This window comes from Leopardus geoffroyi, chromosome B4 (assembly GCF_018350155.1).
Source record: "Leopardus geoffroyi isolate Oge1 chromosome B4, O.geoffroyi_Oge1_pat1.0, whole genome shotgun sequence".
Lineage (NCBI taxonomy): Eukaryota > Metazoa > Chordata > Mammalia > Carnivora > Felidae > Leopardus > Leopardus geoffroyi.
In genome coordinates this window covers 122,975,639-122,995,693 of record NC_059341.1, presented here as the reverse complement: position 1 = coordinate 122,995,693, position 20,055 = coordinate 122,975,639, and the positions used below count along the sequence as shown (strand labels likewise).

The 20,055-nt window shown below is 34.9% G+C and overlaps 1 protein-coding gene across 6 annotated transcripts in view; it reads left to right on the top strand.

Moving 5' to 3' along the window:
- Nucleotides 1-20,055, top strand: part of WASHC3 (WASH complex subunit 3) — a 93,016-nt gene that overhangs the window by 22,533 nt on the left and 50,428 nt on the right. For all 6 annotated transcript variants that reach the window (XR_006708966.1, XM_045464239.1, XM_045464240.1 and 3 more), the window contains one exon: nucleotides 10,496-10,560. Coding sequence is in view for 5 of the 6 variants with exons in the window: in XM_045464239.1 (XP_045320195.1) it covers nucleotides 10,496-10,560 (65 nt within the window). In the remaining variant the exon portion in view is untranslated. The remainder of the gene's footprint in view (nucleotides 1-10,495; nucleotides 10,561-20,055) is intronic.

The following is a 20,055-nucleotide window of genomic DNA, read 5'->3' as shown; positions in this document are numbered from 1 at the left end:
TTGGGGTGCTGGGGGCAACTTTCTGTGGTGATGAATAGCATCACACTATTCATTGAAGATAAAAGCTGCATGTGCAATAATTGATTTCCTACACGTATAAATGTGGATAAAGAAAAGATACAAGTGAACATTTGCCCATTTAATTAATTACATGATTTAACCATCTTTGCAAACTGAAAAGGGAAAATATTCTATCTTTCCCATCAACTAAATGGTCGGCCAGGTACATTGGACTACAACTAAAAGAAAAAAGCAAAGCTTAGCAGAATGGTAACTTTGAATTGGGGTCAGTGGAACTCAAGAAACCACAGTTATCCTCCTTCCTCTCCATCCTATCTTATATCAGATGGAAAAAGTGTTGGATAAAGATTTCCCCAAAGGCCAAAAACCGTGACAGTTAGCCACTAATTGGGAGCCCTTGAGGTGTTATCTATGCTTTCCCATACCCTGAGTATCTGGAAGGCCGAGAAACAGGTAACTTTTTGTTATATTTTTGGCCCAAGAAAAAAAATTACTTATTCTCTGCTAAAGTCAATGAACTAGCCTCTAAGGAAACCATGTGTGAAGAATTATCATGCCTATTTTACTGGAAAGTGTTTCACTTTCCCAATAAGATTGTAGATTTTCATTAAAATACCCAATTTTCTCAATAATTTCCAAATCAATTGATTTCAGAATCAATTATAATTTTTCAATGTTTGGCTGCCTTTTGAACTTCCCCAGGTTGCCTTGAGTTTGGAGCCAGTCGTACTGTGTACACATTTAATGTTGAGAAGTATTGCTCTTAAATGATGTACCTGCCCTTTTGTTTATGCTTTGCTATTTTACTTTTCTTGTATGTGTTTGAGAGTGGTAAATAATAATATTGCTAAGTTCAGGTTTTAAATTTGCTTTTCCTGATATATTTGTTTTCCTGATTTCTCATCTTCCTTAGAACACTGGAGGAAAAACATGTAGTGGGTCGGTACTAAGTAAGATGGTTGTCAATATCCATTTGGTAATACTATATGCACATACCTTATCTATTCCTCATATATTCTTTGCTAATAACACTTTGCCATAAACCTATAGCTCAGAATATTTTACTACTGATACCACATATTTTTCATTGTAGCTGTCCTTTGAGGCATTCAGTTGCCAAGAAAATGTTGATTTAAATAATTTGTTTCCAGGAACTAGTTGTTTAACCATTAATGGTATTTACAGTCTCTGGAGAAAATACATTTTGAACCGTGAACTTCAAGAGCATTTAGAATCCTCAGTCGTATTTGAAGAGTGGTCACATACCAACAAGCTGGTGTACACAGAATTAGTCTCCTTTAGAGTTGTAGGAGGAGATCTGGCTGCTGTACACTTGAATTCTTTGTTTTTTAATAATATATGAGATAATTAAAAATTTTTGTCAAGTCGGTTTTTCCTAAGTATAAATGTATGTATGAAGAGAATATATTTCTTTAGGAATTTATTCCCTGTGTCATATTTGTGTGTCATTGGTATCATAATTAAAATAATTTATATAGGATGGCCTATTTGAAATAATCCTTTCAAGCCAAAACATTCAATTCTTTATTTGTTTATTTTGCTGAATGCCAATAAAATTTATTTCATCTGCTTTAAATTCACTGTAACACCATACCTCCCTATGTCACTTCCACAAAAAAAAGAAAAAGGAGTTAACCAAACAAAAACATAGAGGGGACTTTTAGAGGATAAGCTTAAGATAGTTTTTTTTTTTTTTTTTTAATTTTTTTTTTTTCCAACGTTTATTTATTTTTGGGACAGAGAGAGACAGAGCATGAACGGGGGAGGGGCAGAGAGAGAGGGAGACACAGAATCGGAAACAGGCTCCAGGCTCTGAGCCATCAGCCCAGAGCCCGACGCGGGGCTCGAACTCACGGACCGCGAGATCGTGACCTGGCTGAAGTCGGACGCTTAACTGACTGCGCCACCCAGGCGCCCCCGAGATAGTTTTAAATTTCATAGGAATCACCTTTAAATGATATATAAAATGGGAACCAAAAAAAAAAAAACAAGGGGCATGTAGCAGAAAAATGTTTTTAACTTGTGATTTCATATCTTTCATTCCAACTCACTTAAAAATTGTGACAAGAAGAAGGGTACTCTACTATTAAGGTTCTTAAGCTTTTGAAGATACACACTAACATGACAGTTTTTATATTTGCTGAAATGTGTGGTATAGTTCTTTTACTCCGATCCAACTGTAATTTTCTTAGTCACCCAACTTTGATTTCTCAGTGCCCTTTTATCTTCTTTCCTACTGACCACCTCTGTCAGAAATAAGGGACCTCACAAAAAAGTTTTCCAAAGCTGTAAGGAGGAAATAATAGTGATGTCAGTTAAGTAGTTACTTACTTACCCTTTTCAGAAATATTGTGATTCTAGCTTTAACTATAAATTTGTCTAAGATTACAGTTAATCAGTGGGAGAAAAAGTAAAAGACCAGAGAAGCAAATGAGCTATAATAAGGAAGTAGGCTCACCTCTCATGGGAGAGAAGTATCTTAGAGGTTTTATAGACCATCAAGTTGAGGAAGACATTTTAGCACCGTTTTTGACAAGGATCTGATAGCATAAGCATTCGTAATGGGGCAGACAGTCCTGGTGTGGAAGATAATTCATCTTGAATAGATCACAGCAATGTAACATACAATAACATATTTCATTTGCAAGTTAATTTTTTGCTAAGGATTGTTTTATAGTTTGGAAAAAATGATACTATGTTAACTGTATGTTTTAAAAAGAAGTAGATTTCAAAATACTAAATTTTGTTGGGAAAAATAATGATATTTATTTCTCTTCTTGAAGATATCTACATCTTAATACTGTAATCTTTAAAAATGTCTCTAGATATAAGTACATTTTACCACAGTTTTTCATAATATAAGACAGCATCCCAACTTTCCTTGTTGTTTTCCTAGCCTAAGTTCACAAATGACTTTTATTCGGTTAGTTGGTTAGACTATGTGCTGATGACACACTGATAACAGATACAGGGCCCTTCATTGTGGTTCTGTAGCCACGTGGAATGGCTGATACTGATCATACCTCCTGAAATGGGTACCTGTGGATCCCTGGGGCATTGAGTGAGAGACTTATAACACACCAGTTCACATTACCACTATTGGAAAATTAATTCAAAAGTGACTATTTTGTGATTTCAATCAGTAGAATCATCTTTATAATTAATTACTAGGAATTCTATTTTTATAGCTTTTATTGCTGTATTTGGAGAGATTTCTTTAAATCTCTTTGACTAAGTACATATAAGTTAGTATAAGTAAGTTAAGTTTTCAAAAACGGAACACGAGGCCATCTGAACTTAATTACACTTTTAAGTAGTGAATTCCAAAATGATTTGTTAGAGAAATTCTTTTTAAGTTTTTATTCCTGAAAAGTAGAAATGTAGTTAAATTTAGGAAATTTTAATGAATACCTATTTCAATAAACAAGTATCATTTGAGTGAAATGTGGTATAGCAAAGCTATAATGTAGCTGAGGTATTCTATAATGGAGTTCTAGCATTAATTAGCCTACAAAGTCAGTCTTTAAATTTTAGATATAATTTTTGCATTATAATGCTCCAAATTACTCTTAAATCAACAAATACTTGACTACCTACAAAATGCAAAGAAAACACAATGCACCATGATCATTGCACTTAATATTTATCATGTTACAAGAGTATCCAGGGGGAAAATAGGTCACATGGGGAAATTGATGTAGCTGTATTTTGAACTGACTCGTAACAATAGATCCTTCACCTTTTGAAATAATTTCTTTAAAGGTTTTTCTTGATAGGGATTTAAGTTAACTTTAGTTCCCATAGCTAAAAGGCACATGGGGAATTGCTAACATATTTATTTTTTATGAATAAAGTAATAATAACTACCTCACCAATTTCCTGGGGCCCTGGTCATGGCCAGTGTCATTTTTGTCCATTTTACCATGTGATTTGTTCCTTCATCTTTAAAGATATATCATGGGCACTCAGTGAGAAATACATTCTCACTGTGAACTTATCTCTCAAGATAATCATTGTAAAAGGCATAATTTCCTCTTCGCTCCACTATAAACCACTGTGTATAGCACTAGTCAGGATATGTGAACCTCTTTTTTTCCCCACATATTTAGGTTCAAATCAACAACCCTTTGTGGCAACAGTATTGGAGTTATATCAGAGTCTAGCATTTTCTAAATCTATGCAAGTCATTAGGAATAAAGCTTCCCCTTTTTTTGGACAGCCATATTCATTTTACAGTGATTAAGAGGTTATTTATATTAATCTTGTCTTCCTTCACTGAAAACTTCCAGAAGGAGATCATTGAGCATGTGCTTGCTCTTGTGTTAGGGTTTGTTCGGTAAACATTTACTAACTATTATATAGAATATTTCAACTGAAAATTGTGTTCTAATTATAGCACCATACTTAATATATTTCAGAAAAGGCAGTGTAGATATTTTTAAGATAGCACTATTGAAAATCAGAAAACAAAGAAATGGTTGAGTTCATTTCACTAAGCTAGTTTTAAATAAACAACCTGATTAGAGGACTGGTTACCTTTTTTCCAACCCATAGCATCTTTTCAACTCCTACACATTCCCTCTCCCTGCAAATAAAAAAAGTACTATCCACCTGTCAACTCAACAGATCTTTTTTTTTTAATTGTTGACCTACGTAGAGAAAAAAGCTTCATATTTTACATCTTTTATAACTGAATTGTTGTGATTCAAGCTTATAAACTGAGAGGGAAAACTAAAGTATAAGGAGTATTTTTATGTTACTTTATGAACAAATACTTTGAAAAAGGAAGGTCATTTATCTCTTAGAATGAGTAAGGGCCTTTTTTTCTCCTAATCTAAAACTTTAGGAAAATTTCAACATGGTTTACAAAAGAATTTAGTAACTTGTCTTTCATTAACACAATACATAAATGTAAATATTGGCAACCTTCAGTTTTTGTGATATAAGAAACTAGTAACTGTTAGTGTTGCCATCATAATTTCATTAGTGTGGCTTCTTTACACACTTTCTCCAGTGACGCAAATACAGACGTGATTTTTTGGAACATCAAACTTATGGCTGCCTTCTCTCTTCTTCATTACTTATGTTGGACTAAGTGCCATTATCACTTGCCAAAAATAATCCCACAGTTCAGTAGACTTCAGTTTTGAGGTCTCTCGTGTCCTCCTCAGACCACCAGTAGCTTTGTCTCTTGGAGATCAGAAATTGGACACTTCTTTTTGATGTTTAACAAACCCAGCTCTGTTCCTTAACCCCTAAGGAAGAATATATCAAAACAACAAATTTTCTAAGCAACATCACTGGAAACATAGCAGCAAATCCCTTTGGAATGCATCGTTTGGAACACAGGCCAAATTATTTTTGTGTCAAGCTTTATGAGATTTGTATTAAGGTGATGATAATGTTAAAAGTCTCAATTAGGCTAAGATATTAAAAGTTATTTGTATTTTCTTTTATCTGTATCCATATACATAAAGGACTAAAGAGTCACCAAATTTTGGTAATATCAGTATTCTTACACTGTAAACAGCTTTAAGAAACGAAAGGTAAAATATGGAGCTTACAGATTTAGGTTTCTATTATTTTTACACTATAACCAAGTCCGTAAAACTAATGTTAAAATAGGGAGCTTATCTAATTCTGCCAACTTATCCTCCCCCATTACTCCTTACCCTCTGCCTCTCCTCATCTCCACCTCATACACACTTTTTTTTGCTATCTTTTAGGAAATGTTTTTTTCAACCACATTTCTCCTCCCTTCTGTTTTTTTGGCTTTGTAACTTATTTATATAACCTTTCCGATGATGTCCTATGGATTATGCTAAAGTATAATAAATAAGTCATGTAGTTGAGTTTGTAGCAAGACCTTATACCATCAAACCATAGTTAAAAGAAAGAGAGGTATTTTTAAAGAAATGTAACATAAAATTCTGCTATTTTTCACATCTCTCCTTAGCACTTTAGTGTATTTTTATGAAATATTCTAAACTCCTGCTTTTTTCTTCCAAATGTAAGTGTCTGTTCACATTGGATGGCCCTAAGCAAGTAACTGCCTTTTTTTTCCCTTTCATTTATCCTGAAACTTCATAAGCTAACAAGAGGCCCAAAGTTTTATCTTCCACATTCTTTGCCTTCCAAACCTACCATATTTTACTTTTTAGAGTTTATTAAAGATTGCCCCATGGAACATTTTTACTTTAAGGAGTATGGCTTTGAAGAAATTTTACAAAGGTGTTATTTATTTTCATCTTTCTAAAATTTAGGATGCATTTAAATGTCCACTGCTTAGTAGATTACATTTTACTAATTTATAATTTAAACATAACAGTTATGAAGATGAATGTATACAAGGGCCTGTAAATGACAGTCTTGCCTTTGCTGCCTCTCAGAAGAGAGAGTCTTCTGGGTAACCTATAAATTTGAAAGACAGCCTGTTTTCCCAACCTCCTTTAACCTAGCAAGCTGTAGAGAACTTTCCTCCTCCATTACTGAAATAAGTAATTATGGTTATAGAAGGCAACTTATGACTCCTTCCATAACCAACTTTTCTGGACATTTTTCAAAAAGTAAGAATTAAATGTTAATACATTTTCTGATTTTAAAAATGAGGATTGTAGTTAATAATGATCTGAATTTAATATGGCAAGATCTGTAACATTTTTGTGAGAGATATATGGTCATTAAATTTGAAGACTTTTCCTATTAAATTTATAATCCATTTGATTCTCACATTTGTACATATACTTGCCTAGATTTAAATGCAGATTTTATCAGGTGAAATGTAAAATATAATCAGCATTGTTGGGGAGGGACCTATCTACACAAGTATATATTTGTTCTTAAAAATATATGTTTGAGAAAAGTTATGTAAGATAGATTATTTAAACATTGTGTATATTTCTAAGTCTTTGTGTTTTTCATTTTAATCAAAACTTCTATCCCATCTTTAAGACTCACCTCAGCAAATCCTTTGCTTGTCCTCAACTCAGTCTGCCTTTCCTTGGGTCTAACATTACCCATTCTAGAAACCTCTGTATCAATTGCATGATTGTAATGTGATTACCTAACACATACATCTATTAGACTACTCCCTGAGGGCAAGGACTGATTATGTCTTTTGTCAGCATAAAGCACTCTGCTGCCATAGTGTTATTAAACATTGAAGGTATGGGATTGTGATATCAGAATTCTACCACTAACCCTAGAAATTTGCTCTTTTGAGACTAGAAAACAAAAGGGACAACTGCAAAAGAAAGCAGGGGAATCTTAATTGGGTTGGTGCCAGAAACTTCAGGGTAGAGCTCTGAGAAATTGGACTGGACTATCAGTGCTCCTAAAGGGCCTCTTCTATATCTTGGGTTCGAAATTGAATGTCACACAATTGGCTAGTGACATGGAAGGCCTGAAGGGAAGAGTATGCAGCACCAGTGGAGAAGTGATTGAGCTTTTTCCCCATGTGGTCCCTGACTCAGCTTACCCCTTTGCCACATGGGATGAAGAGATAAGACGGAGAGGGTCCCAGCCATGTGTACAACCTTTTAAAGCACAGTGATTCTACTTTTGAAAGTGATATAACCAAGGTCCTCAAATTTAACACATCATATTAACGTTTCCTCATCTTTTGGAATGATGTGAAGAGCAGGAATTGACAAAGAGACTTGATTGCATCTTCTTCCCTTAGAGCTTTGTAAGTGAGCTTTCAATAAATGTTTATTTATCATCAAATCATTTACCTTTTCAAGTAAATTTGTATTTATTTCTGACATATCCTTTTCTTAGTTTTGATGTTCTTATCCTGAATTTTAAGATTCATATGTTCTTAGTATTTTTGTGACTTGTTCACTATTAGCATTATCATTACTTAGTGTTTGTATTGGTGAGGCAAGATATATAAATAGTCCCAGGAGAGTTCTTTGAATTATTTGACCTTTGTGCATAATGTATCCAAATGGAGTTGGACCATTAGGAAAAGAACATTAACATAACTATACTTCAGAGTAGAAAGCTCTCAGGGTCATCTGTGTGGCTCAGTCAGTTAAGCATCCGACTTCAGCTCGGGTCATGATCCTGTGGTCTGGGAGTTCAAGCCCCGCATCGGGCTCTCTGCTGGCAGCTCAGAGTCTGGAGCCTGCTTGGGATTCTGTGTCTCCCTCTCTGCCCCTTCCATGCTGTCACTCTGTCTCTCTCAAAAATAAATACACATTTAAAAAAAAAAAAAAAGAAAGCTCTGAAGTCTTTATTTGAAAAGACATTTACTCACCTTGTTAAGTATGTATTGTACCATCCCAGCCAAAGTTTTAATCATTTGAGTTATCACCTTTTTTTTGGTGATATAAGAAAGTGAGAATATGATATCTGACGTGTGTACAGCAGAATTAGTAACGGATAAGTGCAAATGATTTAATTTGGGGATGTGCTATTGATAGCACTGATTCCATGAAGTCAGTTAAAATGTGTACCTTGTAGGGGCACCTTGGTGGCTCAGTCAGTTAAGCTTCTGACTTTGGCTCAGGTCATAATTTCGCACTTTGTGGGTTCAAGCCCTGCATCAGGCTCTGTGCTGACAGCTCAGAGAGCCTGGAGCCTCTTTCGAGTTCGGTGTCTTCCTCTCTTTCTGCCCCTCCCCTGCTCATGCTCTGTTTCTCTCTCTCTCTCTCTCAAAAATAAACATGAAAAAAATTTTTCAAGGGCTACATACATACTAATATAAAGGCAAAAGAAGAGCAATTTTAAATAATGAGCCATATAAAAGGTCTTGTTTTGGGGGTATGTGAAGACCTATAAAGGAGGCTTTTTTTTTTTTAGCTACTATTTACTTTTTTTCTAGTTTTATTGAGAAATAATCGACATACATCACTGTATAAGTTATAAGTTTAAGGCATACAGCCTGTATAAGTTTAAGGCATACAGCCTGATGGTTTGATTTACATATATTGTGAAATAATTACCACAGTAGGTTTAGTTAACATCCATCATCTCACATAGATACAGTGAAAAGAAAAAAATTTCTCCTTGTGATGAGAATTCTTAGGATCTACTCTCCTAACAAGTTTCCTGTATATCACATAGCAGGGTTAGCTGTAGTCATCATGTTTTACATTACATTCCTAGTACTTCTTTATCTTGTAACAGGAAGTTTGTACCTTTTGACCACTTTCCTCCAATTCCCCTTCCTTCTTCCCAACCCCCGCCTCTGGTAATCACAAATCTGATCTTTTTTTTCTGAGTTTGGTAGTTTTGCTTTGTTTTTAGATTCTACATATGAGATCATACAGTATTTGTCTTTATGTGTCTGACATATTTCACCTAGCATAATACCTTCAGGGTCCATCCATGTTGTCATAAATGGTAGTATTTTATCATTTTTTTGTAGTTGAATAAAATTCCATTGTGTGTGTATATACCACAACTTCTTTCTCCATTCATCCATTGATGGATACTTAGCTTGTTTCCATGTCTTGACTATCATAAACAATACAAGTAGGAAAACAGGGCTACAGGATATATTTCTGAGTTAGTGTATTCATTTCCTTTGGATATATTCCCAGCACTAGAATTGCTAGATCATATGGTAGTTCTATTTTTAATTTTTTAAGGAATCTTCATACTGTTTTCTACAGTGGCTGTGCCAATTTACAGTCCCACCAACAGTGCACAAAATTTCCCTTGTTCATTCACGTGCATACCAGCATCTCTTATCTCTTATCTTTTAATGACGGTCATTCTAACAGTCATAGAGGTAATATCTCATTGTGATTTTTAATTTGCATTTCTCTAGTAACTAGGGATATTGAGCATCTTTTCGTGTACCTGTTGGTCATTCATATATCTTCTTTGGAAAATGCCTATTCAGGTCCTTTGCCCATTTTTAAATTGTATTATTTGTGTTTTTTGCTATTGAGTTGTATGAGTTCTTTATGTATTTTGGATATTAACCCCTTAGCAGACATATGGTTTATAAATACCTAAATATTTCTGTACGTATTTTATGTTCACTTTTTTAATGGTTTCTTTTGCTGAACAGAATCTTTTTAGTTTGATATAGTGTCACTTATTTACAAATGTTGTAGCTCATGCTTTAGGTGTGATTTCCACAAAAATCACTATGAAGACCCATGTCAAGGAACTTTTTTCCTATATTTTCTTCTAAGAGTTTGATGGTTTCAAGTTTTACATATAAGTCTTTAATCCATTTTGAGTTAATTTTTGTGAGCAGTGTAAAATAAAGATCAGGTTTTATTCTTTTACATGTGACTGTCCAATTTTCCCAGCACCATTAATTGAAGAGACTGTCTTTTCTCCATTGAGTATGCTTTGCTCCCTCATCAGATATTAGTTCACCATCTGTATTTGGGTTTATTTCTGGGCTTTCAGTTCTGCTTCATTGGTCTATTTATCTGTTTTTATGAAAGAGGCATTTTTAATAATTGATTGTCTTGTGTCCTTTGATTAGGGTGTTCCAGTGATGGCAATAAGAAACAAAATGATATCGGAAGGACTAGACCCAGATCTTCTTGAGTAAGTAATTTTTCTAATATAATGTTACATTAATATGTTGAATTTATCATTTATAATAAAAATATTCCAAGCTCTATTTTTTTCCACTAAACAGTGTTTTATGGTTGAAGAAACCATCTTCATAAAGAGTGTCTTTCCCAATATTACAAAATTGAAAAATCTACCCTATGCTACTAAAACCAGCTTTTGCATATTTAAGGAGCAGTTTCAATAGATTATTGATGAATATATATATATCCAAAAGAGATGGAATTTGGTGACAGTTTTGCTGCATGCAGTAATGTCTATATGAAGCAGGGTTTTTTTTTTTTTCTTTCATGCTACCTTTTCTTTTTTATTCTATTTTCTTCTTCTTTTTTTTTTCTTTCTTTTCTTAATTATCTACCAGATTTTTTGAGACCTTAGTATATAAGAAGTTTACTCTACCATGATCTAAGTTGAGCCAGATTGAGGAATAAAGTAAAGCCACTCTAGGTCCACATTAATAATTATTATGAAACTAGATATCTGTTTGTGTGAATTTTATAAAAAAATTTTTTGAGAAATGCTGACAAATTGTGGCTCAGAAATTTGACAATAATTTATTCCATCCAAGCAAACCTGGCTACATGGCTCATTCTGGATAAAATATATCTTAATGGATTATTCAGAGCTAGTCTGTTTTTCAAGTATCTAGATACTTGTAAAGAGTCCAGTTTGGGGTTTTAGTTCACTCCGATGTATTTGGTTATGTTATCCAGACATTCATATTATATTAGCAGTATACTTTGAAATTTTTCTTGGCTCTCAGCCCTTCAAGAAAATGTGTGCATTTTGGAGGTGAAACACCATAAAACAGTCTTTTTCTCCTATCTTATCTTTTAAAAATAATATTTAAGAATTTTTTTCAAGTCTGTAAGAATAGATTTCCAACATGTATCTACATTTAGTATATATCCAAGTAGCAAACAGTTCAAGTACAATGGCGTATATTGGTAATTTGAACTAAAGCATCTCCAGGATATTTGGCAGTTGTTCTGGAAATTGTTTCTGACACACACTTTAAAAGCAGATGGATTGTGACATATATTTTAATGTGAATAGAACATATGGGTCCAATCCATTTTGGTATTCTTTGGAATATATGTTATAAATATATTTAACATTGACCATGACCTCTTTTTTGCTTCTGGAAATACACAGTAGATCTTCTATAATAACAGAGAGCTAAAATGACCTTTAAAATGATGATTTTTCTCTCTAGAGAAAATGTACTGGAAAACTAACAGTCCAATAAGTATCAGCATATGTTGGATATCCAATTTCTTTACCCCCTACTGGCTTCATTTCATCCTCTGCCCAGCCTAAACCTACTTCATAATCCTTTACTTCAATCAGCTCCCACACCAGGAACTTGAAAGTCATCCTTGATTTTACCCTCTTCCCTATCCCTGATTATGTCAGTCACTATGATTTTTTTCATTTTTAATCTCTCACAGCTGACCACATCCCTCATCATTCCTTACCTGAATTATTATAATTGCTTCTGATTGGTTTCCTTATTCTCTTTCAGTCTGCCACGAAAGCCTTAGTGGATCTGTTCATACTTTGTTCTTGTTTCAAAACTTTCTGTGACTCTCAACTGCCTTCAACACAGAGTTTAACAACTTAGAATTGCATTTAGAGATGCTTTTATCATCAAGACCCAGACTCTTTTGCTTCATTTCTTGCCACTCTTCCATACATTCCTATCTCCTGCAGCTGTAGCAGACTATTTGCAGTTCTCTGAATTCCCCTATTCCCTTTTGGTATCTTCAATTTTTTTTTACCTCTCCTTGGACCTCTCTGGCCTGGCTAATTTCATATTAATTAAGACTCCATTTAGGTATCACTATGGGAGGAAGTCCATGGATGACTACCAAGGGGAGAATTCCCAGCACCCCAATACTTCTTTGACGTATCTCATTTAGAAGTTTGAAGGCCCGTCATTGTCCGTAAATGTTGAGAAACATTCAGTTGCAAGGTGGTGCCAAGTTTTGGGGTAGAATTCCAGTAACAGTTAACATTGTCTTACAGAAAAGCTGCTCCTCAACCACAGCCTGGAGCCTGAATTCTGATCCATTACCTCATACGTACATGCCATCAGTCACAAGGGTTGAAGAGGGGGTGACTCACTATAACCTATCACTGCTACTACTAAAAAACCTCAGCATTTATCTAGATATGATAAGTGAAATCAACCATCTTGTTAAAGAGGAATCCTGGCACTTTGAGAATGATGTTTATAGAAAATTAGGGAGTCTGACTTTAGGAGAAAAGTTGGAGATGCTGAAGGAGAGAAAATGTGCCATCTGAGGGAAGAGTATACTTTTATTGAGAATCTTAGTACAAATTAAGCCTCAGCCAAGGATTTTCAGTAAAGATTGTTTTGTTTTTCCTTTAAAGTGTAAGCATATACTTTTTTTAAATTAGCCTTAAGTAGTAAGACAGACTCCTACAATGGTTAGAATAGTCTAGATCTGTCTGCACTGAGCAAAGAGCAAAGCTGAAGTTGATACAGAAATAAATACTGATCAAAAATACATTATGATTTCATTGACCTGTGTGGATAAAAATTTGGAAGCTAAGAGTATATAATTTTAAAATAAAACAGTTTATATAAGGAGAAATAAGACCTGGCTATTTTCCTAGAAAAATGACTGTCATTGAATTTTAGAAAGTTTATGAAACTGAAGAAAATGCCTGATAGTTACCAAATAAAATTTGTTTGATACTTTGTTTTATTTTTTTTTAATGTTTTATTTATTTTTGAGACAGGGAGACAGTGTGTGAGCAGGGGAGGGGCAGAGAGGGAGACACAGAATCTGAAGCAGGCTCCAGGCTCTGAGCTGTCAGCACAGAGCCCGACGCGGGGCTCAAACTCACAAGCCACCCCATCATGACCTGAGCCGAAGTCGGACACTTAACCGACTGAGCCACCCAGGAGCCCCTGTTTGCTACTTCTAAATGATAAATTATTTTTGAAATTCCCAAGATTTTGAAAATAACAATAGTGCTTATATAGCCAAGAACTATTCCTGTTTAGCTTGAAAAAATTAGTTTCCAATGACACTGAAATAAAGATATGTAAAAGAGTACCTTTGTCACCATCATACTCTAAAGAGTTTAAGGGAAGAGGCGCCTGGTGGTTCAGGAAAGTAAGTGTCTGACTCTTAATTTTGGCTCATTTCATCATCTCACATTTCCATGGGATCGAGCCCCACATTGGGCTCAGCACTCATAGCACAGACCCTGCTTGGGATTCTCCCTCTCTCTCTGCCCCTCTCCCACTTGTGCTTTCTCTCTCTCAAAATAAATAAACATAAGAAAAAATAGTTCAGGGGCGCCTGGGTGGCTCAGTCGGTTAAGCGTCCGACTTCAGCTCAGGTCATGATCTCACGGTTCATGGGTTCAAGCCCCACATTGGGCTCTGTGCTGACAGCGCAGAACCTGGAGCCTGCTTAAGATTCTGTGTGTGTGTATCTCTCTCTCTGCCCCTCCCCCACTTGCACTCTCTCTGTCTCTCAAAAATAAATAAATGTTAAAAAAATAAAAAATAGTTCAGGGGCACCTGGGTGGCTCAGTGGTTTAAGTGCCTAACTTCAGCTCAGGTCATAATCTCACAGGTCCTTTGTTTGAGCCCTGTTAGCTCTGTGCTAACAGCTCGAAGCCTGGAGCATACCTCAGATTCTGTGTGTCCCTCTGCCCCTCCGTGGCTCATGCTCTGTCTCTCTCTCAAAAATAAGTAAACATTTAAAAAAATAGTTTAAGGGGAGAGAAAATGGAAATCTTTTAAGATTAATCTATTCTAGTTTTGCATTCAGAACGATAGAACAGGTATATTCTTTAAATCAATGCAAATTTTCTTATCAGGAGAAAAAAAAGTATTTTCTCCCTTATCCTGTTCTTTTGTTTACTTTTATGTCCTAGAACTATGGTCACTATTATTACCTAGTAATTACTACTTTTACTGTTCTAGGATACGTAGACTAGCCTCTGGACCTGCCCAGCAGGAGATGAAATTCATGATGGTTACGGCTCATCCTAAGGCAGACTCTAGAAATGGTCTGCATATTCAGATTCTGCCCTGCCACTGTCTAGCAATATGACCCTGGACTATTTAATTGCTCTGTGCATAAATTTACTCATCAGTAAAATGGTAAATAGGACTTCACCCTTCACAGAGTTGTTCAGACTTAGAGAATGATGTAAGCACTTAGCACAGCTCTGGACAAGCAGCAAATGGCCAGTAAATGTTAGTTGTGATTTATGAATGTTTTAATGAGGGAATAGGTATCAATGGATTTTCCAGGCTTTTGGATCGCAACTTATTTATAATCCTCTAGTCGCCTGTATACCATTGTGTTTTCAACAAAGACATACTTAACATACACAGAGTAGTTATCCTTTTGGTTTATACAGTTTTCATTTTCTCAAACTGAAAAATGTGTATTTTAAACTTTGCAGTAAAGAACAGACTTCTGAAATTGAAATTCAGCTGGTCACACTCTTAATATTAGTGGGGGGGGGGGGTACAGTTTGTAGCATTTTTTGAGGTAAAATTGGTACATAACATTTTATAAGTTTCAGGTGTATGACATTGTAATTTGACATCTGTATACACTGTATACACTACAAAGTGGTCACCACTAAAAGTCATTACCATCATCTATCACCATCCCTCACTCCACTCACTCATTTTGCCCACCCTCATCCTGCTCCCTTTCTGGTAACCACCAATCTGTTTTCTATACCTATGAGCTTAAATTTGTATTATTTTGTTAATTCATTTGTTTGCTTTTTTTTTTTAGATTCCACATGTGAGTAAAATCATTTGATATTTGTCTTCCTCCATCTGACTTATTTCACTTAGCATAATACCTTCGTGGTCCATCCATGTTGTTGTAAATGGCAAGATTTCATCCTTTTTTATGGCTGAGTAGTATTCATTGTGTGTATACATACACATATACATACATACCTATACATATAAATATATATACTACAACTTATTTAGCCATTCATCCAATGATGGACATTTAAGTTGTTTCCATTTCTTGGTTATTGTAAGTAATGCTGAATGAACATAGGGGTGCAAATATCTTTGCAAATCAGCATTTTTGTATTCTTTGGATAAATACCCAGAAGTCAAATAGCTGAATCATATACTTGTATTCTTAATTTTTTGAGGAATGTCCATACCGTTTTCCACAGTGGCTGTGCCAGTTTACATTCCTACCAATAGTTTGTGAGGCTTACCTTTTCTCCAGATCCTAAGCAACACTTGTTATTTCTTGTCTTCTCGATAATACCCATTCTACCCAGTGGGAGATGATATCTCATTGTGGTTTTGATTTGCATTTCTCTAATAATTAGTGATGTTGAAGATGTTTTCATGTGCCTGTTGGTCATTTGTATGTCTTTGAGAAAATGTCTATTCAGATCCTCTGCCCATTTTTTAATCAGGTTGTTTGTTATTTTGTTGTTGAGTTTTATAAGTCCTTCATATATTTTAGATATTAATCCTCTGTCAGATATATGATTTGCAAAAATCTCCCATTCAGTAGGTTGCCTTTTCATTTTGATGATGGTTTCTTTTGCTGTCCAGGGGCATTTTAGTTTGATGTAATCCTATTTGTTTGTTTTTGCTTTTGTTTCCTTTGTTTTTGGACTCAGAGCCACAAAAATATTACTAAGATCAATGTCAAGGAGCTTATTGTATGTTTCCTTCTAGCAATTTTATGGTTTCATGTCTGACATCGTAGTCTTTAATTGACTTTGAGTTAATTTTTATGTGTGATATAGTGATCTAGTTTCATTCTTTTGCATGTGGTTGTCCAGTTTTTTCAACATCATTTATTTAAGAGACTGCCTTTTCTCCTTTATATATTCTTGACTCCTTTCTCATAAACTGATTATCCATATATGTGTGGGTTTAATTGTGGGGTGTCAATTCTGTTCCTTTGATCTATGTGTCTGTTTTTATGCTACTAGCATACTGTTTTGATTACTATGGCTATGTACTGTAGTTTGAAATTGAGGCATGATACCTTCAGCTTTGTTCTTTCTCAAGATTGCTTTGGATTTTAGGGCTTGTTTCCATACAAATTTTAGAATTATTTTTTCCAAAAGGCCATTGGAATTTCAATAGGAATTGAATAGAATCTATAGATTGCTTTGGATAGCATGGACATTTTAACAATATTAATTTTTCCAATCCATGAGCATGGGATATCTTTCCATTTATTTGTGTCTTCTTCAATTTCTTTCATCCGTGTCTTTCTTATAGTTTTCAGTATACAGGTCTTTCAGTTCAAAGTTCTATTTAGGCATTTTATTCTTTTTCATGAAATTTTTTTTTTTTTTTATGTTTTATTTATTTTTGAGAGAGAGAAAGCACAAGCGGGGCAGGGCCAGAGAGAGGGGAACAGAGGATCCAAAGCAGACTTTGTGCTGACAGCAGGGAGCCCAGTGTGGGGCTTCAGTTTGCAAACTGTGAGATCCTGACCTGAGTCGTAGTCAGACATTCAACCAACTGAGCCATCCAGGTGCCCCAATCTTTTTGGTGAAACTGTAAATGGGATTGTTTTCTTAATTTCTGTTTCTGATAATTTGTTAATAGATTATAGAAACACCAAAATTTCCATATGTTGATTTTGTACTGTGCTACTTTACTGAATTTGTTTATTAGTTCTAATAGTTTTTTGGTGCTATTGTTTGAGTTTTCTATGTATAGTATCATGTCATCCGCAAATAGTGACAAATTTACTTTCTTTCCAATTTGATGCATTTTATTTCTTTTTCTGGTCTAATTGTTGTGGCTATGATTTCCAGTATTATGTTGAATAAAAGTGGGGATAGTGGGCATCCTGATCTTATTCCTAATTTTAGAGGAAAAAGCTTTCAGCTTTTTACTATTGACTGGTGTTAGCTGTGGGTTTGTTGTATATGGCCTTCATTATGTTGACATGTGTTCCCTCTATATCTACTTTGTTTAGAGATTTTATCATAAGTGGTTATTGAATTTTGTCACATGCTTTTTCTGCATTTGTTGAGATGATAATATGATTTTTTTCCTTCATTTTATTAATGTGGCATATAGCACTGATTTATATGTGGATTTTGAACCATTTTTGCATCCCTGGAATAAATCCCATTTGATCATGCTATATGATCCTTGTAATGTATTATTGAATTCAGTTTGCTAATATTTTGTTGAGGATATTTGCATCTATATTCATCAGGGGATATTAGCCTGTAATGTGTGTGTGTGTGTGTGTGTGTGTGTGCGCATGCGCGCGCATATGTGTGTGCTGTGTTTGTCTGGTTTTGGTATTAGAGTAATGCCAGCCTCCTAAAATAAGTTTGGAGGCATTCACTCCTTTTTGATTTTTTGAAAGAGTTTGAGAAGGATAGGTATTAAATCTTTGAATGCTTGGTAGAATTCACTACATGTGAAGCTGTCTAGTCCTGGACTTTTGTTGAATCGATCTTCTTATTGGTAATAGGTCTATTCAGATTTTCTTTTTCTTTAGTCTTGGAAAATTGTGTATTTCTAGGAATTTACTCATTTCTTCTAGGTTGTCCAGTTTTTTTGGTGTGTAGTCATTCTTAGTAATCTCTTCTGATCCTTTGTATTTTTGTGATGTCAGATGTAATTTCTCTTTCCTTTCTGATTTTATTAGAGACTCCTTTTATTCTTTGTTAGTCTAGATAAAGTCTTGTCAATTTTGTTTATCTTTTCAGAGAACCAGCTCTTAATTTCATTGATCTTTTCTATTGTTTTTTTTTATTCTGTTATTTCCACTCTGATCTTTAATATTTCCTTCCTTTTACTGACTTTGAGCTTTATTTTTCCTTCTTTTTCTAGCTCTGTCAGGTGAAAAGTTAGATGGTTTGAGATTTTGGGTTTTTTCTTGTGGTAGGCCTGTATTGCTGTGATCTTTCTTCTTAGAACTACTTTTGCTGCATCTTGCAGATTTTGGTATATCATATTTCTGTTTTCATTTGTCTCTGGGTATTTTTTTAATTTCTTCTTTGAGTTTTTTAAAGTTTAGTAATTTGAGAGAGAGAAAAAGAGAGAGAGAGAGTGAGCACAAGCAGGGGAGCAGCGGGGAGAGAGAATCCCAAGCTGGCTCTGCACTGTCAGGGGAGAGCTTGATGTGGGGCATGAACCCACAAACCACAAGATCATGACTGAGCTGAAGTCAAACACTTAACCAACTGAGCCACCCAGACGCCCCTCTTCTCTCATTTTTTTGATGACCCAGTGGTTGTTCAGTAGCATGTTCTTAGTTTTAACATTAATTCTTATAATGGATTCTGCTTTCATACCATTGTGAGTGGGAATGTTTGATAAAATTTCAGTCTTCTTGAATTTATTGAGATTTGTTTTGTGGCCTAACACATGATCTATCCATGTGGAGTTGAGAAACATGGATATTCTGTTGCTTTTAGATGGAGGGTTCTATATATTTTAAGTCCATCTGGTCTAATGTGTCATATAAGGCTGATACTTCCTTATAAATTTTGTTTGGATGATCTATCCATTGATGTAAGTGGGTGTAACATATTGATTTGGCTAATGAAAACATCTAATGTGTCAAGTTATTGTGCAGGCTTTGAACCAAACAAGCTCATTGACATTTGTCCTGGAGATATTTATTCAAAAGACATTTATACCTCCTCCCAGACTGTGGAATGGCCAAAGTTATGGTTGCCAGAAGTAAAAGTAATCACCTCAGCCTCACTTTGACAAGAGGGGATTTATTTGTGTTAACCAAAAGGGTACTGGAAAGCAAGAAAACTTTCTGTTAATTATACTGAAGGGATGTCCAGCCCTCTACGGGAATTCCTTATCTGCCAGTAATCTTTGTCTATGTCCTGCTACACACAACAACACAATGGATTAAAGTTTGGGCTTTGGCTGGTTGAGGGTGGGATAGACCTCAATTCCCCAACTGAACAATTCCAAAAAATAGTTTTACTGCTTCCATTTTTAATTCTTGCTGAGCTGGAATCCCATTCAATGTAATTATCGTTTCTCAACCACTGGCTGGCAAACTGGATAGAAAGTACAAGACAGGAAAAAACAACGTCAAAATATTGTTATTGGTCTAGTGTTGGAGACCTTGATCACCAGAGTCAGAGAAATAATAGAGATATTAAAGAGATGTTATTAAAAAGAAGTTGTGGCCTGCCAATGACTAGTAAGCAAAAGATAAAGGAGCAGCTGGGAATTAAAGGGCCCCAAGATAAATGGCAAAAGCCAGTTCTTATAGGAGGGCTGACTTTCTTTTTCTTTATAGTATTAGGCATTACATTGTTTCCCTGACTGCAGGAATCTATGTACCACAACAAAGGACAGGATATACCTGGGTTGATGGGCATTCAGAAGAAAAAGACCAATGCGTGTATAGTTTGAGTAAATGTAATGCTGAAATAAGTCTCACTAGCTACTATAATATCAGAGTCTAG